We start from the raw sequence: 22,208 nt of genomic DNA, 5'->3' as shown, positions 1-22,208 counted from the left end.
ATACTCCAAAGAGCCTGTTAATGGAAGAATCCTAACCGCTGCTCCTTGGTTATGAGGGAATCTATTTAAAGGTAATAGTACTGATTTAAACCAGTTAACCTCATAACCTGAGATATGGCTGAAGTCATTAATTACTTTCATTAGATAAGGTAATGCAAAATAACCATCTTTTAAGAAAAGTAACACATCGTCAGCGTATAAACTGATTTTATCCAATTGTCCCTGTCCTCCAAATCCCCTGATGTTCTTACCTGCTCAAATTCTGCAAGCTAATGGCTCCATTAATATGACGAAAAGTAGAGGGGACAGAGGACAACCTTGTCTAGTTCCATGTTGCAAGGTGAAGGGCTCCGACATCAATCCATTGACCCTGATCCTAGCAGTAGGATGATTGTAAAGGAGTCTGACCCAGTTGATTAAATTGCCTCCAATGTTAATTTTCCCCATTGTCCACCATAGAAAGTTCCACTCCACCCTGTCGAAGGCCTTAGCGGCATCCAAAGACAGGATGGAGCGGTTCTCTCCCTCCCCAAGGTGGATATTAAGTATCGCTCTTATATTTGCCTGTGCTTGATGTTTTGGCATTAAGCCTTTTTGGTCTATGTGGATAACTTTATCTTTTACCCGCTTGAGCCTATTCGCTCGGACTTTTGCACAAATTTTATAATCTGTATTTAGTAAGGAGATGGGGCGGTAAGATCCCATCTCCGATTCATTCTTGTACTTTTTCTGTCACATTATTGTTTTTTTTACGTTCGCTGTAGAGGATAATTTACATTATATTTATATAGTGTGGGTCGTTACGGACGCAGCGATACCAAACGTATGGGGGATTTTTTTTTTTGCTATTTTTTTAATTAAAAAGCGTTGTTCTTTTTTTGTTTGTTTTTTACCACAAGAGGACTATAACAGACAACATTCTGATTGATTTTAAAATACAATGCACCATCTCTATAGTGCATTGCATTTTAATGAGAGTGCTTTACTAACATTGACCTCTCTGACGCAGCCTGCTGGAAACTACTCAAAGCTGGTTTGGGGCCTACATTAGACCCCAGCCAGCCTTCACACACATCAGCACCCCGCAATCGCATTTGCGGGGTGCCGATGAGAGACAAAGGGAGTCCGCTCCCTCTTTCAGCATTTACATGCGGCGGGCACCATTGCCCGCCACATGTAAATTGTTAAACAGCCCAGATCGGCACCCCTGCCAGTACGGGCTGTTAGAGCAGGAGCGCAGCTCTCATGTGAGAGCCAAGCCCCCGCTCCCCGCTGCACAGCGGAACCCGTGCAGTGCTTAGACTGGGCCGCTTTAAAAAAGTGTCGGCCCAGCCTAAGGCCCCTTAGTGACTGCCATAAAAAGGTGTATGGGTGATCACTAAGGGGTTAATAATAGGTAATAACAATCACTTCTTTGTACATAATTTCTGGGTTAAACTATAACATGACTTTAAAAGGGAATGTACTTTATGGGAATGTATTTCACTTTTATAAAGTGATGTGTACCACAAGGATATGAAATCAATTCATGATCGGTAGGGGCTCCAGTCCAACCGTTGGGACCACTACTGATTCTGATAATGAAGAGGATAGAGCGCTGGTTTAGCACTGCATCTCCTCCTAGGTTTTCCCTGTACAGCAGAACCCCCACCCATGGTCTGACCAGGGAACTCCAAGCTGGCCCCACTTACCATGAAAGGGGCTACACTGTAGTTCCTTGCAGCAGATGGTTGGAGCGCAACTGTGTAGGGGACACAGTGCTAAACGAGCACTATGACCCCTTCATTCTCAGGATCAGGGGTGGTCTTAGAAGTCAGACCCCACCCATCATAAAGCAATGGCATATCCTAGCGATATTCTATCACTTTATAAGGTGGGAAACCCCATTCACCTCTAATAGTCACATAAAAATGGGAATAACCCTCCCAAAAATATCATTTTTATATTTTGAATTTATGTCTCAAGCAAATATACTTAGTGCACAACTCCGGTGACTTAAGTGCATTTTATGCCTTAGTGAGATAACTAATTTAAGCTTTAAGGACCAGTAATTTTTTTCCCCCCTAAGCATTCCAGCCATCATAACTTTTTTCCTCTTCCTATAAATTAGCTGTAACAGACCTTAAATTTTGAGGGATTAGTTGTATTTTTATAGGAACCATTTTGGGAAACACAATGTATTAAATAATTTATATACAAATTTTTTTTTTTGGGGGGGGGGGGCGGGGAGATAAAAGAACAGCAATTTACACATTGTTTTTTTGGATATATTTTTACAGCAGTCACTGTGCGGTGTAAATAACACTTTATTTTGTAGGTTAGTATGATGATACCAAATTTACATGGTTTTTACTATGTTCAACTTCTTGCAAAATAAAATATAAATTTGTTTTCATGTTCATGTAATCCAAGATTTATAAAAATTTTCCAACAGCATATGTTTTTTGTTACGATTGTTACAGTTGGAGCGTACTATCCACAAATAAAAAGCTGGACAGGTTTACATGGGTATAAAGGGCATGTGGTTTCAAGGTAGATATTTGACACCGATGAATTGTTCATACCTTTGCGGCATGTATTTTTTCCTGTAATTAGTTTTTTTTAAAGCAGCCAAAAATGATGCAAAGGACTTATGTGTGAACTGGTGTTACTGAATGAACTCTTACATAAGAAAATAACCACAAAGCCTGGAAACATACCCTACACCTATTTTAGTGCTGCGTCTGAACTGTGCAGCCCTGTACAGGAGCCAACTCTCTGGTTTTCAAAGTGGCTTTGTAAAACTAATTTAAAAGAATTGTCTCTGGCGACAGGCAGTGAGAGAAAACAAGGGAAATTTATCAAAATTGGTGCAAAGAAAAACTGGCTTAGTGGCCTATAGCCACCAGTCAGATTTATCAGTTCATTTCCAAAGAGCTTTGAAAAATTAAAGGTGGAATCAGTTTGGTTGCTATTGGCAACTAAGCCAGTTTTCCTTTGCACCAGTTTTGATAACTCTCCCCCACTATATTTTCTGACTTCTATCTCTCAGAAAGACATTACATATTCATCTCTAGTGATAGTTGCTCTTACTGCAGTGTGTAACAGATGTCGCTAGACAAGCGGCCTGATATTATGCACTAAAGATCAGGTATGTACAGGATAAGGCCCCTTTCACACGGGCGATTTTTCCGTGCGGGTGCGATGCGTGCGGTGAACGCATTGCACCCGCACTGAATCCTGACCCATTCATTTCTATGGGGCTGTGCACACGAGCGGTGATTTTCACGCATCACTTATGCGTTGCGTGAAAATCGCAGCATGCTCCTCTTTGTGCGTTTTTCACGTAACGCAGGCCCTATAGAAATGAATGGGGTTGCGTGAAAATCGCATGCATCCGCAAGCAAGTGCGGATGCGGTGCGATTTTCACGCATGGGTTCTAGGTGACAGTCTATTCACTGTATTATTTTCCCTTATAACATGGTTATAAGGGAAAATAATAGCATTCTGAATACAGAATGCTTAGTATAATAGTGCTGGAAGGGTTAAAAATAATAAAAAAGTTAACTCACCTTCTCCTCTTGTTAGCGCAGATGCCGGTCTGTTCTTTAGCTGTGGCTGAAGGACCTTTGATGACGTCAGATCACATGCTCTATCACCATGGTGATGGACCATGTGATTGGAGCATGTGATCTGACATCACCTCAGGTCATTCAGTCCACAGCTAAAGAACAGACCGGCATCTGCGCTAACAAGAGGAGAAGGTGAGTTAACTTTTTTATTATTTTTAACCCTTCCAGCACTATTATACTAAGCATTCTGTATTCAGAATGCTATTATTTTCCCTTATAACCATGTTATAAGGGAAAATAATACAATCTTCAGAACATCAATCCCAGACCCGAACTTCTGTGAAGAAGTTCGGGTCTGGGTACCAAACATGCGTGATTTTTCTCACGCGAGTGCAAAACGCATGACAATGTTTTGCACTCGCGCGGAAAAATCGCGCATTTTCCCGCAACGCACCCGCCTCTTATCCGGGCAAAAAACATGACGCCCGTGTGAAAGAGGCCTAAGGGCAGTGTAAAATTAAAACTTTATTGAGGTTTGTGGGCTGTTTGGTGTGACTTATCTGACGCCGTGCTCCAAACACTGGTAAAAGTCTGGACCATGGAGATAATGAACAGCTTCCTTAAAAGGGAACCTGTCACCAGGATTTTGTGTATAGAGCTGAGGACATGGGTTGCTAGATGGCCGCTAGCACATCCGCAATACCCAGTCCCCATAGCTCTGTGTGCTTTTATTGTGTAAAAAAAATAAGATTTGATACATATGCAAATTAAACTAAGATGAGTCCTGTATGTGAGATGAGTCAGGGACAGGACTCATCTCAGGTTAATTTCCACATGTATCAAATCGTTTTTTTTACACAATAAAAGCACACAGAGCTATGGGGACTGGGTATTGTGGATGTGCTAGCGGCCATCTAGCAACCCATGTCCTCAGCTCTATACACAAAATCCTGGTGACAGGTTCCCTTTAAATACAGAGTGGTGATTAGATGAGCATCTTCTCATTCTTTTTCTGGAAAAAAAAGTCCCCATATGCAAGCATGCTCACTGAATAATGGGGGTAGGAGGAATAATAACAGGCACAGAAATCCATGTTATCCTCCCCTTGGACCGTGTACAGTTATACAGCGAGAGAGCAAGATCTGTGTCTCTCCTCCTGAAGCCTGTGTGTCCCCCTCTCCTCCTCTGGGCTGGCCGAGATCAAAGCCAGCTGAAAGGAGAGGGGTAGTATAACCCTTGATATCTCAGGCTGTGTAGCAGCTAGATATGTGATTTGTGTAGGATTTGTTTAAAAGGTGACAATCTAAGACCAAGAAGGCAGTGCTAGTTTAGGCAACGGAGAGATACAACCTTTAGAAACTGAGTGAGAACTGCAGGTATATGCAGCTTTCACTGGGACCCATTTTGTAATGGCTATGGTTAGTTGTCCTTTCTACCTTAGCAAACACTGTGTGGGATGATCAATGGGTGGGGTAGGAGGTGGGGTTAATGAAAAATGTTTTACACCAAATCTAAAGTGAATATACTTCATTATAGGTTCTGAGGCACAGCTTCCAGTGATCTGGATAATGTCCAAATGAATCACTGTTTTGAGAGATCTTCTGAGATGGCAAGTTAAGCATTCTCCCTTCCTCAGTATTTAATGCTTCAGTTTCTCAAATATATTTACACAAACTTGTGCATTCTGTGAACATAGCCGTTTCTTAACACGTACAGAGAAAGCAACGTACCCATTACCTCTGATTGACTTTTATACTTTAAAAATGTAAGAAAAAGACTAAAGTAAGTGGTGATACCTGAAGTAGTAGTTAGTGTAGTGGCCTGTGATAGCATGTGATCATTGCTTAATGACAGGGAGCTTTCTTGAGCCTGGCTGGTAATTGCAGGTGTATGCAGTCTCATGTTTCCATTTAGTTCATTGCCTCCTGAAGGTCCCAGCTGCATGATATCTTGTCCTAAATTAGCAAAATTGACAGAATCACAGTTTGGAAAAATATGGTCTTAACAAAGTACTACTCTCAATATAAATGCATATATAGTCAAAGGAAATTATATCGGCCCATCTCTAGGATATGCCACTAATGTCCAATAGCGGAGTGCCGAACGCTGTTCTATGTTTTTTGCGGGGCTGCGGAACGGACGTGCGGATGTCAACAGCACGCGGTGTGCTGTGCAGATGTTTTGCGGCCCCATTTAAATGAATGGGTCCGCATGTGATCTGCAAAAAGCGCAGAACGGAAGCGGACAGATACTGTGGTTGTGTGCATGAGCCCTAAAAGGACAAGATTTCAGAAATTTGCATGGATTATATAACTGTTTTACATGGATTGTTGGAAGCAGAAAATGCACCAGACCTCTAAGACTGAGCTCTAATAAACACAAAGGTTAGACACACAAAATAATGAAAATTTTTGTATTATACAGGGTGGCCCTCGAAAAAGTAGGCTGCCTCCAGCGATAGTATGACAAGATGAACGAGCAAGTGGATTGTTTTTTTTTTATTTTTATTATCCACAAGCCCACTGGGAAATTTCTGTATAGGCTCTATGGCAAGCCCCCTGTCTGGCTTACACTTTATGCAGAGTGTTGAATAAAGTACCAAAAGTTGATAACTTACAATGGCAGCATTCATAAATGCCATTAGTTTGTATCATGAAGTAAATTTTCCTTGAACAGCCATATTGGAAACTTGATAATTTCCAAGTATTTTAGGTAAATGTTCAATCTAATTGTCTAGTACAGTGGATGGCTGAGAATTCACCAGCCATTGAGTGAAAAGAAGCAAATAGCTATGCATCAACTACATACAAAGAAAAAAGGAACAAGACGTGGAAATCTTAAACTAACCAGATATAGTGAGAGTGATCTCCTGTGGGGAAACCGATGAGGTAGTAGGAGTGGTGCCAGTTGCATGAGCCAGAACCTGACTTAAACTGGAATTATTAATGGTTAATGTTATCTCATGCTGTCCATTAGATGAGGACACTAGGCCTTGAGACGTCATAACCTGGGAAAGGTCTTGTCCAGCTGCAGAGGAAGAAAACATTCTGTAAAACACATTCTATAGCTTTTATAAGACTGTAAAACTGTAATTCACATTTAGCTATATCAAGATCACATCTGCATGCAGAAGCATAGTCAATATCAACGCTGAATATAAATGACTCCCCGGGGACCGCATAGATTTTCAGGACAATTATGCAGTTTGATTAACTTTTCAAGGCTTCTTGACTGCAAAATAGAAAAAGTAATTTCTGTATGCTATCATGCTGCAGGTTTATAGAGACATGGCTGACTAAGCGCCAAATCAATGGCAGGAGAATTCTTTCTGTTCCCTTTCCACAAAAAAATTACTATTCCAGGGTTTAGAAAGAGGTCACAATTAGGCCTTATTCACATGACCGTAAGCATTTTCATGATCCGCAAACTGCGGATCCGCAAAATACAGAAGCTGTTCATGTGCTGTCCACATTTATTGCAGACCTATTGACTTCAACTGGTCTGCGTTTGGCAGGACAAGTATAGGACATGTTCTAACGTTTGCAGGTTGGACCTATAGATGCTGAAAGCACAAGAAAGTCATCCTCAAAAGATATAACATGTCCTTTACTTATCCATGAAATGCAGACCTTTTGAAGTCAATAGGTATGCAAACAAATGCGGACGGGACATGGACCACTTGTAGATCTGCAGTTTGCAGACTGCAAAATGGGTACGGTTATGTGCATGAGGCCTAAAGTAGATAAATCAATAAAACTTACTAATACAATTTGTGAAAACTGCAACGATGACCTAATTTCTGTGTAGAAGTGATCATGGGGCTGGCACTGAAATTAGGTAATTAGCTCCGTTGCCACAATTAAAATTAGTAAGTTTTATTAGTTTAAGTACTAAAAACAACCAAATTAAATTGTATGTCCCTGGACAACCTTCTCAATGATGAAAAGAAAGCTGTGAGAAATAGACCAATGCCTTAGGAATTTGATCTCCATACAGATGTACCTTAGGAATTTCATCTACTTTGGATGTGCAGTTAGACTTAAAGGAAATGTGTCACTGAAATTGTTTTCAATCAGTTGAAACCAAATAGCAACACACATCCTTTTTTTCTAATCTGTTTTTATTTTCTGCAGTTTTTTTATTCTACTTTCAGAACATGATTATGTGGGGCTGCCATCTTGCCTGAGCTGTTTTAAATAGCATTTAGAGAATTGCTTTACAGCAACCACATGGATCATAGATACAATGGCCAGGATGGGACCTCATTGACTTCTACGGAAGAGTTTTCTAGGCATGCTCTGTGACCTGTGCAGAGGTCAAGAGGTGATATGACCTATTGTGAATTGCAAATCCTGTGTTATCTGTGTATGCAGGTGACATGCGTCATTCCAAATCCTGCCTATAATGATAAGCAGATACATGCAGTAAAGTGATCTGTACAGACCAAGAAGTGGTATTAGGCTTAGTGGCCAATGCGAAAATTCTAAAAAAAAATGTGTAACATAAAAAGTTATTTAAACAATAGGTCAATTCCTGATGAAACATTCCCTTTAAGGCCCTATTAGGCAGGAAGAAATTCTTATGGCTTAGCCATATCATTCAAAAGTGTGGATGGGAAAAGGGACAGGTAAACATGGTGTACACAGGCTTAAATCCTGTCACTCCACATCCTGGCCAAACCTCTTCAAGATAAGGCTATACATCCACCTAGATGCCCTGGTCTAGTGGTGCCCATTATTTGTGACAAACAGTGGTGTTCACTAACAGTGCCAGACAAAGCTGTGCCCACAAAAATTATAAAATACAGCACTGACAATTAACGAGTTATGGACACAACAAAGTACAGCAAGCTCAGCTGTTTCTGTAAACCTGGTGTCACGGTCCCTCCTGTAAAAAGAAGAAGAAGTTCTGCATCGGCGCAAATCCACCAGTGTGACCAGTCTTAATTATTTTAGTTTTTAATTGGAAACAACGCGTTTCGGGGATGAAACACTCCCCTTCATCAGGTTACATCATGTAACCTGATGAAGGGGAGTGTTTCATCCCCGAAACGCGTTGTTTCCAATTAAAAACTAAAATAATTAAGACTGGTCACACTGGTGGATTTGCGCCGATGCAGAACTTCTTCTTCTTTTTACCTACGAATTCTTTTGGAGGGACTGGACATCCCAGCCAAAAGATCCCAAAAATCTGCGGCTGCAACCCTGGTTCAAATGGTCTTATTTCTATCAAGTATACAGTAGTGTTGTGCCTGCCGGAGCACAACCCTATAAGGTGAGTTTGGATATTTCTCACCCTGATATCCCTATTTGGTGCTTTGAACATACTACCCTATTGTGCGCTCTTTTTTCTCTTTTTTCCCTTATTTCCGAGGGAAATCTAGAGTTGTCCGTGCTTCATACGGTCCCTCCTGTGACAGAGGTTAGAAGCTCTGAGAGACTGGCTGCACGTTAGGTTATCTGACAGCCTATCTCTTTTCACTTGTTGCAGTGTTGTTGTTGGTAATGACCACACCTCTTGTCTCAGGTGTAGCTTGTGGTCATTACTGCCCCTCTATTTAGTCTGGAATCACACTTCATACCATGCGGTTGATATTATCTGCCTGGAGATGAAAGAGCTGGTGTGTGGTACTCATCTGAGTTCCTGCTTATCTATTTTCTATTGAAGATAAGTGTACTTCCCTTTGTATTTTGTTGTTCCCATTTTCTTCTTGTTTACTAGGCCTCAGGGAGACGCTGGTTCTTTCATCTGGGAAGGAACCAGTGGTCTTAGACCCTGTCACTACTCCTAGGGATATTCAGCGTTACTAGGACCTAGGTTTCTGGTGTATGAATATTTCCACCTTCAGAGTCTATTCATACTGACAGGAGTCAGGGCTAGGTTTAGGGTTTCCTAGGTGGGGACCGTTTTCCTTTTCCTAGTCGTGAGTCCCTAGTTTCTGGTCATTTTCCTTCTGTTGTCATTCTATGTACCTCCCCTCCCCCTACATTGTGACACCTGGCCACCCTTGTATTTAACATCTTCAGGAGGCAGAGATTTCCAAGTCTTCCCAGAGCCATATATTTTTTTTTCGGTTCACATAGCCGTATGATGACTTTTTTGTTTTTGTTTGCGGGACCGTTGGTACTTTTTAATGGCACCATTTAATATTGCATACGACTTAGTGGGAAGCTGGAAAAACTGGGGGGGGGGGGGGGGGGGGGGGGGGGGGTGTACGCAATTCCATCACAGTTTTATGGATTTTGTTTTTACTGCACTTCCTATGAGGTAAAATTGACCTGTGACCTTCATTTTCTGGATCAGTAAGATTACAACGATACCACATTTGTAAAGTGTTTCTTGTCTTTAAATACTGAAAAAAAATGTATATTTTTTACCATCAAATTCTGACCCCCATAACTTTTTTATATTTACGTTTATGGAGCTGTGGGATGGCTCACTTTTCATGGGGCAATCTTTACTTTTCATTTTGGGGTGTGTATGACTTTTTGTTAAATTTTTTGGAGTTCAAGTGACGAATAAATTACAAATCAATTATTTTTTTCCAGTCTGCCACTTTTCCATTTGCCACATAGGATAAATATTTTTATATTTTATTAGTACAGTACAGTATTCGGACGTGGTGATGCCTATGATTTTATTAATTTTTATTTTAAAAGGGGTTTTAAGGATTTTTATACTGATGTCCTATCCTCTGGATAAGTTATCAGTATCTACTCCTGTGGATGCCGGTACCTTCTCAAACAGCTGATCGGCGGGGGTCCCGTGTTTCGGACCCCCACCAATCAGATACTGATGACCTATCCTGAGGATAGGTCATCAGTATAAAAATCTTGGCTGATGTCCTAAAGGGGTTAATCTAGCCTGGTTTCAGCAGGCAATGGGTTGGGGCAGCTCTGTTCTCTAGATAGGTATGGATCCCAGAAGTGACAGTAGTGTATGTGCAATTCTCTCTATTGACTTCTATGGGAGTTCCGGGGACCACTGAGCAACAGAGCTCTCAAGAGGCAGGACCTACAACTGTGGATATGCCATAAATGTCATATCAAGGGAATAACCCTTAAGGCCGGGTTCACCCGATAAGCGACAATTATCAGGCGTTTACATACGTGCGAGTGAAACAAGCAAACACCCATTGTCGCACGTTCCCGCTAGGTCTGGCTGGGTTCACACCTGGGCGTTTTACAGCACGTTCCTACGCGCTGTAAAACGCTCAACAAAGCAAAAACCAATGCTTCCCTATCGGCATGGTTCTCACCTGAGCGTTTTACAGCGCGTACGAATGCGCTGTAAAACGCCCGACGCCCCAAGAAGTACAGGAGCTTCTTTGGGGTGCATTGTCACGCGTTCCCACACATATAACTAGCGGGAACGCGCGACAATGGGCGTTTGCTTGTTTCACTCGCACGTATGTAAACGCCCGATAAACAGCGCTTATCGGGTACGCTTATGTGTGAACCCGGCCTCTATGTGCGGGAACGCGCGACAATGCGCCCCAAAGAAGCGCCTGTACTTCTTAGGGTGTCGGGCGTTTTACAGCGCGATTGTACGCGCTGTAAAACGCTCAGGCGAGAACCATGCCAATAGGGAAGCATTGGTTTTTGCTTGTCGAGCGTTTTACAGCGCGTAGGAACGCACTGTAAAACGCTCAGGTGTGAACCCAGCCTAAGTGTCTGTAAAAATAAATTAATATTGAGGTTGTAACAACTAAATTAGTAAATTCCATTGTATAGTTACTGGTTCTTTCATGGTAAGCAATGCAATGCTGGTCAGTTTAAGCAAACATCATAATGCTACAGCAAGAAAATGCCCAGATGTTCAGGCCAATGCAAAAACATACCTGCAGTGCTTGAAGAAAGTACCGATTCTTGCTCAGTGATGGGGGTAATAGTCAGGTTGGATGACGCTGTTGTGGAAGGTTGAAGAGACAAGCTTGCTATAGGTTGTAGTACAACATTCGCAGGTACAGCATTCTCACTGGTCTGTAGACTGCTGCTGGCTTGTACTGCAGTGGGGTCGCCAGAAAGTGGCTGAGGTATAATGCTGCCATGTTGTAGTGTTTGTTGTAAAATACTGGGGTCAATCTAAAAAAAAAAAAAAAAAAAAAACACACTTCGGGTCAATGAGAACAAAAGCTACACCTCATTCCCAGCTGACAGTTACATGACAATTACGGTTACCTGTAGTGTGATATTGTTAATGCCTGTGGCATCTATTCCAGAAATCTGCACATTCTGTCCAGCAAAGTTAGCAGCGAGCTGTAACTGAATCCCCTCCAGAGTGGCCAGGCTGCAGTCTGATAGTGATACGGTTAAATCCCCACCAGCTGCACAAAAACATATATGTATTATAACAATAAATTACATTTTATATATATATATATATATATATATATATATATATATATATATATATATAATAAAGACAAAATGGGATGCAGCACCGATCAAGATTTGAAATGGCCGGGTGCACGCTCAAGGGAATAAAGCTTACCAGAAATATAACGTGCAAAAAGGAGCAGCACTCCAACTCAGGATAAAATTAAATACAAAAAATTAATTCGCCCGTGGTGTAGCGACGTTTCGGCTCCACAATTGAGCCTTTCTCAAACCTTGAGAAATACTCAATTGTGGAGGCGAAATGTCGCTACACCACGGGCGAATTAATTTTTTGTATTTAATTTTATCCTGAGTTGGAGTGCTGCTCCTTTTTGAACTATATATATATATATATATATATATATATATATATATATATATATATATATATATACACATACATACACACATACATACTGTATATATATATATATATATATATATATATATATATATGAAAAACAAATAATTCAGTTTAAATAATACTAAAGCGGTATGATTGTAAAATAATACATTTTATGTTACACTACTCAGGCTTTGTTTATACTCAGTGCAGAGCGCTCATCCACTCTCCTTGCAACTCTTTTGGCATATTATTGTATTCGCCATGAAATATCAATGCTTTTTTTTTTTAGAACTCTGCAATCTGCCATTCCTCTGTTATTCCTTCATCAAAGTTATTAATAAATTGACAACTGGGCATTACCGAAAAACAGCATAGGAACAGGCCCCTTTGACAACCAGCACTGATTGGACACAGTCAGACCGGGTAGGTATACATCCACAGTAATCTTTTTTTATTTTTTTTATTTTTTATTTCTAGCATGAATAACAGGAACAGCACAGCATAAAGATATTAAAAAGCATGACTTTGAATTGCTATTTCATGCAGGCCCAGTGCTATAATAAGGCAGACCAAGCGGCTGCCTTAGGGCGCTGAGAAAGAATGGGGGGGGGGGGCGGAGAAATGATGTTCTCCTCTGTGTGGTGGTCCTCATATCTTCTCTCTGGGCTCCCGAGTCCTGACAAGTTGTTTGAGGACCTTTCCCACTCTGCCAGTCAGTGGCCGCAGCTGTGTCACGTGTCAGGGCAGTGATTTCCCGTTGAGCCAATCACTGGTCTGACACGTGACACAGCTGCGGCCACTGATTGGCTGAGTGGTAAAGGTCCTCAAAGTCTTCTCGGGAGCACAGAGAGAAGATACCAGGACCACACAGAGGAGAAGGGGAGATGCTGCAGACGGGACCAGGGCCAGGTGAGCATAATGTTTATTTTTACACAACATTAATAGGGGGAGGGGGTGACATGGTAGGGGGGAAATATGCCATGGAGGGGAAGAAATGTGACATGGAGGGGGTTGAAATGTGACATGGGGGAAAGAAATGTGACACAAAGGGGGTGATGTAAAAATCAGGGGGTGATGTGACATGGAGGGGGAGAAATATGACATGGACGGGGAGAAATATGACATGGAGGGGGAGAAAATATCACATTTCCCCCCCTCTATGTCACATTTCTCATCCCCCTCCATGTCACATTTCTCATCCCCCTCCATGTCACATCACGCCCTCCTTTTACATCACCCCCACCAAAATGTAGCTTCGCTTGTGTGTGCAAAAATCCTTGCGGCGGCCCTGATTTCATGAGAATACAGGCATTTACTAAAACGGACATGTCAGGAGAACTGACACGTCCTTATTAATACTGGCAAATTAACTGTCTTGACATACTTTAAGGCAAGGGTCAGTGGTATCTGCTAATTATGTACTCACCTGATACTGAAGCAGGAAGGATTGCCTGTCCGACAAGCCCTTGTTGGAGTAAACTTTGGTCAAACTGACCAGACAGAACAGAACCATTTGTGATATAGACACTTGGGTCTGTTGTTGAGGAGTTCAGTAGATTTATCGGCTGGAGCGACTCTACTGTGCTGGAAGTTGTACTAGAAACTGGAAGTGCATTTTGGGAAAGATGCCTCCGCACAACAGACTTCCTGACCTTTCTAGAATCGGCTTTATAATGACACTGTATGTGCGTCTTCCTTCGCCCAGATGTCCGAAAGCGCATATCACAGTGAGGGCACTTAAATGGCTTTGCACCAGTGTGCAGTCTCATGTGCACTTTAAGACTGCCTTTGGTAGAAAAGGAATTACTGCAGACATGGCAGCTAAACAGCTTTTGACCTGCAAAGACATGAAACATAGTAAATATACAGTAAGTATCTAAATGAAGGAGCAAATATTTTCACTGGTAGTCTCCCCCATGGATATACTTAATAGCAAAGACTACATGAAAACTTGTATTTTTATGGCAACAAAAACATAAGGCTCCCTATATGCCTTCAATAGCCATTGGCTACCTGCTCCACACTTCCCCATACACATGCTTGGTTTGGCCAAGCATGCATGCGCTTTTAGTGGCAAGAGAGAGGAAAGTCACTACCAGACATCTCCCGCTAGAAAAAAAGGAAATTCAACTTGCCTGAACCTTCTTTCCATGACCTGATCTGTTACGGGAGAGTCCATACACATTAGAAAGCTCAGTGCAGAGCAGTTCACAGTGAAACTCCGCCTCCAGGGCATTTGCAGTAGCCAAAAACTTCATATTCACACTACTCCTGATAATATAAGCTTCACAAAAGGTATATTTGTCCTGTATACCCAGAGTCCTACCTAGCGCAGTCAGCAGTTTTGTATTGTGAAAACTGCTGATAGCTCTAATATAAATGGAATTCAAAGTGAGTCTAAGTTATGACAGAAAAGTGTCATGTTCAGCATAGATAGTGATGTGTTGGGGTCTCAGGCTGCAGACATTTACCATCTCAATAACATATCAACACATGGAACCTTCATTTGTCAAGCAATTTTTTCGAATTTTGATACAAGATTATTTTTCATGCAGTACATGTTTATTCTCATTTCTAACCTAGCATTAACCTATATTCTAAACTGAGGTTTAAACAAACAGTGACATAACCATCTTATGAAAATCTAGTCCTATAATCTGGAGAAATGCTCCTTTATATTGCTATACAAAAGACATTTTTGGTGCACTATGGGTGGAGCAGCTCCATTTCGTGAACCTGGGTTCCCCTCCATCATCGCTACTGGCTCTAAAATCGTAGCAACTGTCAAACAAGAAGCGGATACATTAGGTGGTGTTATGGTGGAGTGATGGTGCAACAATCTGAGAGGCCCCGCCTATGAGGCACTGGAAATCCTAATTTGCAGAACAATAAAAAGAAGTATTTCTCAGAGGCCCAGATTTTCATAAGAAAGCATATGCTTACTTTGAAATCGACTTTTGGAGGTGACTATCCTGAAATCTAGGAGCCTCAATTAGGATCTCTTGATGTCTTGATTCTGTTCCTATCAATGGCAACTCCTCTCGGTAATGCTGTATTGTTGCGATAATGTCTTTATCACAGCAGAAACCGCCTGATATGATCTTCAATTATTGCTCCACTTCTCTGACCCCAATTCCAATGTGTGTATCCACATTAAGCAGAGTTTGCTCCAGGCTTTGTGGAGAAAATCTCAGAAGTGATATTACAGAAACCATTTTTTGGTTTCAACTTCATTAAAGCTGCTGTTCGTTTCATCCCCCAGTGACACCCAATTTGTCTTACACAGAAGCTCTTAGCAAGCTAATGAAATGAAAGTCAATATTGCTTTTTATTATAATGCTGTTCCACAATCCTCTTCCTTTTTACTCTAAACCCATAATGTTCTCTACTGCCTGTATTAAATCCAGCCATGTATTCAAATGACACACAAAAAGATTGATAGGGAAAAAAAGTTATTTTTTCAGAATAAAAAAATAAACCTACGAAAAGCTGTTTCTATATATCATTCAATTAATGACATACAAGCATTGCACTATGTAGTATGGTGTGCCTGAGAGTCTGAACAATTAGCATTATATATCACATTATTAGGGTTCTACTGCTCAACCCTATACAGAGTGATAGTGTTAATCAAGCCACGGGAACTAGGTCACTAATGAGATTTTCCTAGGAGGTTGACATCATTTGTAGTTACACATTACTCCGAGCCACTTTTCGAGGTCTCTATCCCTCCATTCAAACAATGACTGCCTAGTCCTAGAATAACCCATTTTAACCCATTTCGAATTTCTGTCCAGGTTCCCACTACATTGTATGCAACATAAAACTGTATTAGTAGAACATTATGGCTGTTTACTTGAAGGTAGGGTGGTGGGTTGGGTAGCAGTAATCCTTTAGGAGAGCAAATGTTACAATGCCGACATGTTGATAATTTCTTCATAGCCAATGGCAAAGAAAGGGAGAGATGGCAGGTTAAATATTAGAGACTACCGTCCAGGGTAGCCTCTGTTATGTACATGGCACTGGTGGGTGATGAAAATGGAGAAGCCATCTTTGGGTAGTGCAGGTTCCTGTGGGCCCCTATCTCTGGCTGTGGCACTGTTCAGAAGCCAGAAAAGGAGACTGGAAGCAGGTGCTTTGTCTGACAACTGATTGGTGGTTCAGATTGAGACAAAATGGGAAGTGATACGTGTTGCTGGGGAGTTAGTTTCATTTTCAGTCAGAGGGTAACTGAGGAGAGTGACTGAGAGGACACGCTCCACAACTGTTACAGAGAACCTTTCACCGCTCCTGACATGCCCGTTTTAATAGCTACATCAATTCTCCATGTAATAACAATTCTGGAGCATCTATTCTTATGGCTCTATGTTGTGCCATTCCTTTATTATTTCAACAAGAAGTTATGAATGAATTGCTAGCAGTCTGCAGTAAGGGTACAGAGGGGTAGTAACAAGTTGGGGTGTGTACCTGCAGTCTGAAAATGGCGGCACTGATTGGATAGAGTGAGTCTGTACAGGTACACACCCCCAACTGGTTACCGGGTGGTAAAAAGTTGAGGGTGTGTACCTGTACAGACTCACTCTATCCAATGTACTCTTACTGCAGACTGCTAGCAATTAATCCATAACTTCTAGTAGAAATAACAAAGTAATGGCACAACATAGAGTTTTAAGAATAGATGTTCCAGAATTGTTATTACATGGAGATATTAAAATAGGCATGCCAGGAGTGGTGGCAGGTCCTCTTTAAAGGGTCTCTACCACTTAGGTGTCACATATTTGGCTGTCAGACACTAGCGATCCGCTAGTGTCTGCTCTGGCCAACCATCCTAATATAATTGCTTTTGGGGCGGTGGTTTGGCTAAAAAAAGAACTTTTATTAATATGCTAATGAGCCTCTAGGTGCTATGGGGGCGTCATTAGCACCTAGAGGCTCCGTCTACCTTCAGAAACTGCCGCCGCCGAGCGCGTCCCTCCAGCCCGCCCATCTCCTCCTGAATGCGATCCTCGTATGTATTCTGCGCATGCGCAGTAAATGTCTGACAGCTTCCCTGCTCAGACATCTCCACTGCGCCTGTTCCTCGGAGCACTATTGCGTCATCGCGCAGGCGCAGTGGAGATGTCTGAGCAAGGAAGCGGTCAGACATTCACTGCGCATGCGCAGAATACATACGAGGATCGCATTCAGGAGGAGATGGGCGGGCTGGAGGGACGCGCTCGGCGGCGGCAGTTTCTGAAGGTAGACGGAGCCTCTAGGTGCTAATGACGCCCCCATAGCACCTAGAGGCTCATTAGCATATTAATAAAAGTTCTTTTTTTAGCCAAACCACCGCCCCAAAAGCAATTATATTAGGATGGTTGGCCAGAGCAGACACTAGCGGATCGCTAGTGTCTGACAGCCAAATATGTGACACCTAAGTGGTAGAAACCCTTTAAGTAAAATTAGCAGCTGAAGAAAAGAAATAATTAGCTAAAAAGGAAAACCAGTGACTGGGAGATGAGGAGAAGACAAGGGAGTAAGACACATTCAGCAAAGTTGATGTGAGTATATGAAAACTACCTCAGCTCTGATGTTTATAACCAAATCTAACTTTTATCTAAAGTTCCACAAAAATTCCATAAAGTTGCCCTGCTTTAATAAAGATTCCAGGTTTATCTTTATTCTTACATTTATTTACAAGTACAACTTGTCCTGCAAAAAAACAAGCCCTCACACGACGATGTGAATGAAAAATAAGTTATGGCTCCTGGAAGGTAAGTAGTGAAAAACATAAATGCAAAAAACAGAAATTTGCTCTATCCTTAAGGGGTTAGGAATTTTTATAAAACCTTCCTTATGCCTATTTCCTTTCTCTTCTGACACTCAGATTTTGCTCCTAATTTTAGTTATACATTCTCAGAGCCTTACACATCGGAAAATGTATTTTAAAATATAGCTAAACCTTTTCCAGAATTGTCTTTTATTTTATTTTTCAGAAACCTCTCTTCACCTCATCAGGGACCTGTTTTGTCACCTATTTTCCCTACTCTTTACAGGATCTAAGAGAAAAGAAAGTGTCACAGCTTGACAAAGTAAAGGGTTTTTATCATGGGAGGACATCCTGCTGTGGATCAAGTACAGAACCTTCTGTGATGTGTATTCACTAACCTGCATGGGTTTTCACATGGGAATCCAGTGTTGATTTCACTGTAAAACTCTTCCCACATTCATCGCATTTAAAAGGTTTTTCTCCAGTATGAATACGTATGTGCCTGAAAGGAAGAAGAATACTTATTTGATGTTTTATACATCTTTTTCATACGTAAATGTATATTAGCCATGAATTACATATTATATTAAAAGATAGTTATGGAACTGTATACTCATTTATCAGAATTCTCAATCAGTCAGGCCCCATTCACACCACCGTATTTTTGATCCACATTGTTTGTGGATAGGTCACGGACCCATTCATTTCAATGGGACAGCAAAAAATGCGGACAGCACGTATGTCCGTTCCGTAGCCCCGAAAAAAAGATAGAACTTGTCCTATTCTTGTCTCTTTTGCGGACAAGGATAGGCATTGTTACAATGTATCCGCAAAAACGAATGCAACATGGATGTCATCCATATTTTTTGTGAATCCGCTTTGTGCAGACAGCAAAATACATACGGTGGTGTGAATGCACTTCGCACTAGCCCTCGAAGATTATTGTTGAGGGAAAGCGCTATATAGTGTTTGCTATTCGTTTTTGAATATTTCACCCTTTTGTGACCAATGTAACCAAAAGAATATGAAATAGCCAAACAGTAGTGGCCAATAAATAAAAACGCTGAGGTTGGCACAGCGAAGACAATTAATGGCAATTAATGGGGTAGATTTAGCAAAACTGGGATAAAGGAAAGCGGGCTTAGTTGCCCATAGTAACGAATCAGCTTCCACTTTTCATTTCATTTTGGAAAATGAAAGATGAAATTTGACTGGTTGCTAACGGCAGAGGAGAGAGTCCACTGCGTGCACATTAGTGGGATCCCAAAACACTTAACGTAAAAAATATAGACCATTATCCAACATGCTGCCATGTTCATTCCAAGTGAAAACTTTCTGATAGCAGCCTACTTATGTCATTAGCTGAACATTAGTTTGTTCCCTCATTACAAATAATCTCTGGAAAACATTTCCCAAGCAATTGTTCATTTCCAACATCGAAATTCTAAATTCACTTTATCAGGAGCATCATCAGCAGTAACAGGCAACGTATTTATTTGGAGAGTGGCGGTGATCAGATCAGAAAGCGATGCGTGTGGGGAAGCTCTGAAAATGATGTCGGATAAATATCAGAGAATACATTTGCCTCCTTGTAATGCAAAGTACAAGCTCAAAAACCAAGCTAATTCCGTCCTCTGTTTTCTGGCATATCATGTTGTGACCCAGAAAAATGAAGAACCCCACTGGTCGATTACTTTTAACATATGACAAAAGTTTAGTTCAAGATGGCGAAATCTTCAAAGGCGCATAACATGTCATACAGGAATGGCATCAAGTCACCAAGACAGTCTTAAAGGGGTTGTTCACAATTTATTTTTAAACCAATTCCCCTTCTACCTACTCAGCAGAACCTTTGAAGGGAACTACAGTGCCTTGCAAAAGTATTCACCCCCTTGACTTTTTTTGTATTTTTATACATTACAGTCTTAAGTTCAATGTTTTGTTAATCTGAATTTTATGGGATGGATCAGAACACAATAGTCTAAGTTGATGAAGTAAAATGAGAAAAATATATAAATAAAACTATTGTTTAGAAATAGAAAACAGAAAATTGGCATGTGCGTATGTATTCACCCCCTTTCTTAGGAAGCCTATAAAAAGTTCTGGTGCAACCAATTACCTTCAGAAGTCACATAATTAGTGAAATGACGTCGACCTGTGTGCAAACTAAGTGTCACATGATCTGTCATTACATATACACACCATTTTTGAAAGGCCCCAGAGACTGCAACACCTAAGCAAGAGGCATTACTAACCAAACACTGCCATGAAGACCAAGGAACTCTCCAAACAAGTAAGGGACAATGTTGTTGAGAAGTACAAGTCAGTGTTGGGTTATAAAAAAATATCCAAATCTTTGATGATCCCCAGGAGCACCATCAAATCTATCATAACCAAATGGAAAGAACATGGCACAACAGCAAACCTGCCAAGAGTCGGCCGCCCACCAAGACTCACGGACTGGGCAAGGAGGGCATTAATCAGAGAGGCAGCACAGAGACCTAAGGTAACCCTGGAGGAGCCGCAGAGTTCCACAGCAGAGACTGGAGTATCTGTAAATAGGACGACAATAAGCCGTACGCTCCATAGAGTTGGGCTTTATGGCAGAGTGGCCCAGAAGAAAGCCATTACTTTCAGCTAAAAACAAAAAGGCACATTGTGAGTTTGCGAAAAGGCCCATGGGAGACTCCCAAAATGTATGGAGGAAGGTGCTCTGGTCTGATGAGACTAAAATGTTACTTTTCGGCCATCAAAGAAAACGCTATGTCTGGCGCAAACCCAACACATAACATCACCCAAAGAACACCATCCCCACAGTAAAACATGGTGGTGGCAGCATCATGCTGTGGAGATGTTTTTCGCAGCCAGGACTGGGACACTGGTCAAAGTTGAGGGAAAGATGGATTGTGCTACATACAGGGATATTCTTGAGAAAAACCTGTACCACTCTGTGTGTGATTTGAGGCTAGAACAGAGGTTCACCTTCCAGCAGGACAATGACCCCAAACACACTGCTAAAGCAGCACCTGAGTGGTTTAAGGGGAAACATGTAAATGGATGGGAATGGCCTAATCACAGCCCAGATCTCAATCCAATAGAAAATCAGTGGTCATGGTCAGACTTAAAGATTGCTGTTCACAAGCGCAAACCATCCAACTTGAAGGAGCTGGAGCAGTTTTGCAAGGAGTAATGGGCAAAAATCCCAGTGATAAGATGTGGCAAGTTCATAGAGGCTTATCCAAAGCGACTTGGAGCTGTGATTGCCACAAAAGGTGGCTATACAAAGTATTGACTTTAGGGGGGTGAATAGTTATGCACATTGACTTTTTCTGTTATTTTGTCCTATTTGTTGTTTGCTTCACAATAAAAAAAAATAAAAGACATCTTCAAAGTTATGGGCATGTTCTGTAAATTAAATGATGAAAATCCTCAAACAATCTATGTTAATTCTAGATTGTGAGGCATCAAAATACTAAAAAAGTGAAGGGGGTGAATACTTTTGCAAGGCACTGTATACTTACCTGCTTTCCAATGCTTCATTCTGGCTCTGTGGGTTCTGGGCTGTCTTCACTGCACTTATGGTCACTGTATGTAAACTTCCTGCAAAGACTGGTAAATGTGTGCCACTGCAGCCAATGAATTGCCTTTAGATGTGACGTGTCCCCAAGTAGCATTTAAACCATATTCTTATCAGTTTGATAAGAGTTTTGCTATAATGAGTGCCTATCAGGTCAGGAGATCTGAGATAAGGCTTCACATGAGCAGTCAGCTGACAGAACTCAGGAGCAAGAGTCTGCAAATAGACAGATTTTTAACACCCTGTATCACAAAAACTGCTGAACATTTTTAAGAGACCAATTGAAAAGAAAAAAAACTTTTTTAGCCCCAAATGAGTAAAATGCAGTTATTAAAACATTGCACCGAACATGTCCATAACCTTTAAAATGCAGCAAATTTCTGAGAATGCCTATTGCTTGACATAGAAGGACGATCTCATCACACTACACTTTATCTGCTGTGAGTTCTATATAAGGATAGCAAGTAATAGGTCAGTGACACAGGATTGCTGTCTCCATGCTCACACTGCCATGTCTCTGTGTATTGTATGTGATATAGCTGCAGCCCATCTCTCAGGCCTCTTGCTTGTATCCTCACATCAACTCTAACAAGCAGAAGGCAGGGA

At 41.3% G+C, this 22,208-nt stretch overlaps 1 protein-coding gene across 6 annotated transcripts in view; it reads right to left on the bottom strand.

Annotated features, from left to right (window-relative positions):
* Window positions 1-22,208, bottom strand: part of ZNF236 (zinc finger protein 236) — a 155,383-nt gene that overhangs the window by 37,230 nt on the left and 95,945 nt on the right. For all 6 annotated transcript variants that reach the window (XR_006390038.1, XR_006390037.1, XM_044294179.1 and 3 more), the window contains exons 22-27: window positions 18,424-18,527; window positions 13,703-14,113; window positions 11,733-11,878; window positions 11,393-11,636; window positions 6,400-6,579; window positions 5,349-5,507 (exon numbers count right to left, since the gene is read on the bottom strand). Coding sequence is in view for 4 of the 6 variants with exons in the window: in XM_044294179.1 (XP_044150114.1) it covers window positions 5,349-5,507; window positions 6,400-6,579; window positions 11,393-11,636; window positions 11,733-11,878; window positions 13,703-14,113; window positions 18,424-18,527 (1,244 nt within the window). In the remaining 2 variants the exon portion in view is untranslated. The remainder of the gene's footprint in view (window positions 1-5,348; window positions 5,508-6,399; window positions 6,580-11,392; window positions 11,637-11,732; window positions 11,879-13,702; window positions 14,114-18,423; window positions 18,528-22,208) is intronic.

The sequence above is a fragment of the Bufo gargarizans genome, chromosome 5 (assembly GCF_014858855.1).
Source record: "Bufo gargarizans isolate SCDJY-AF-19 chromosome 5, ASM1485885v1, whole genome shotgun sequence".
Lineage (NCBI taxonomy): Eukaryota > Metazoa > Chordata > Amphibia > Anura > Bufonidae > Bufo > Bufo gargarizans.
This window is presented reverse-complemented; position numbering and strand designations above follow the sequence as displayed.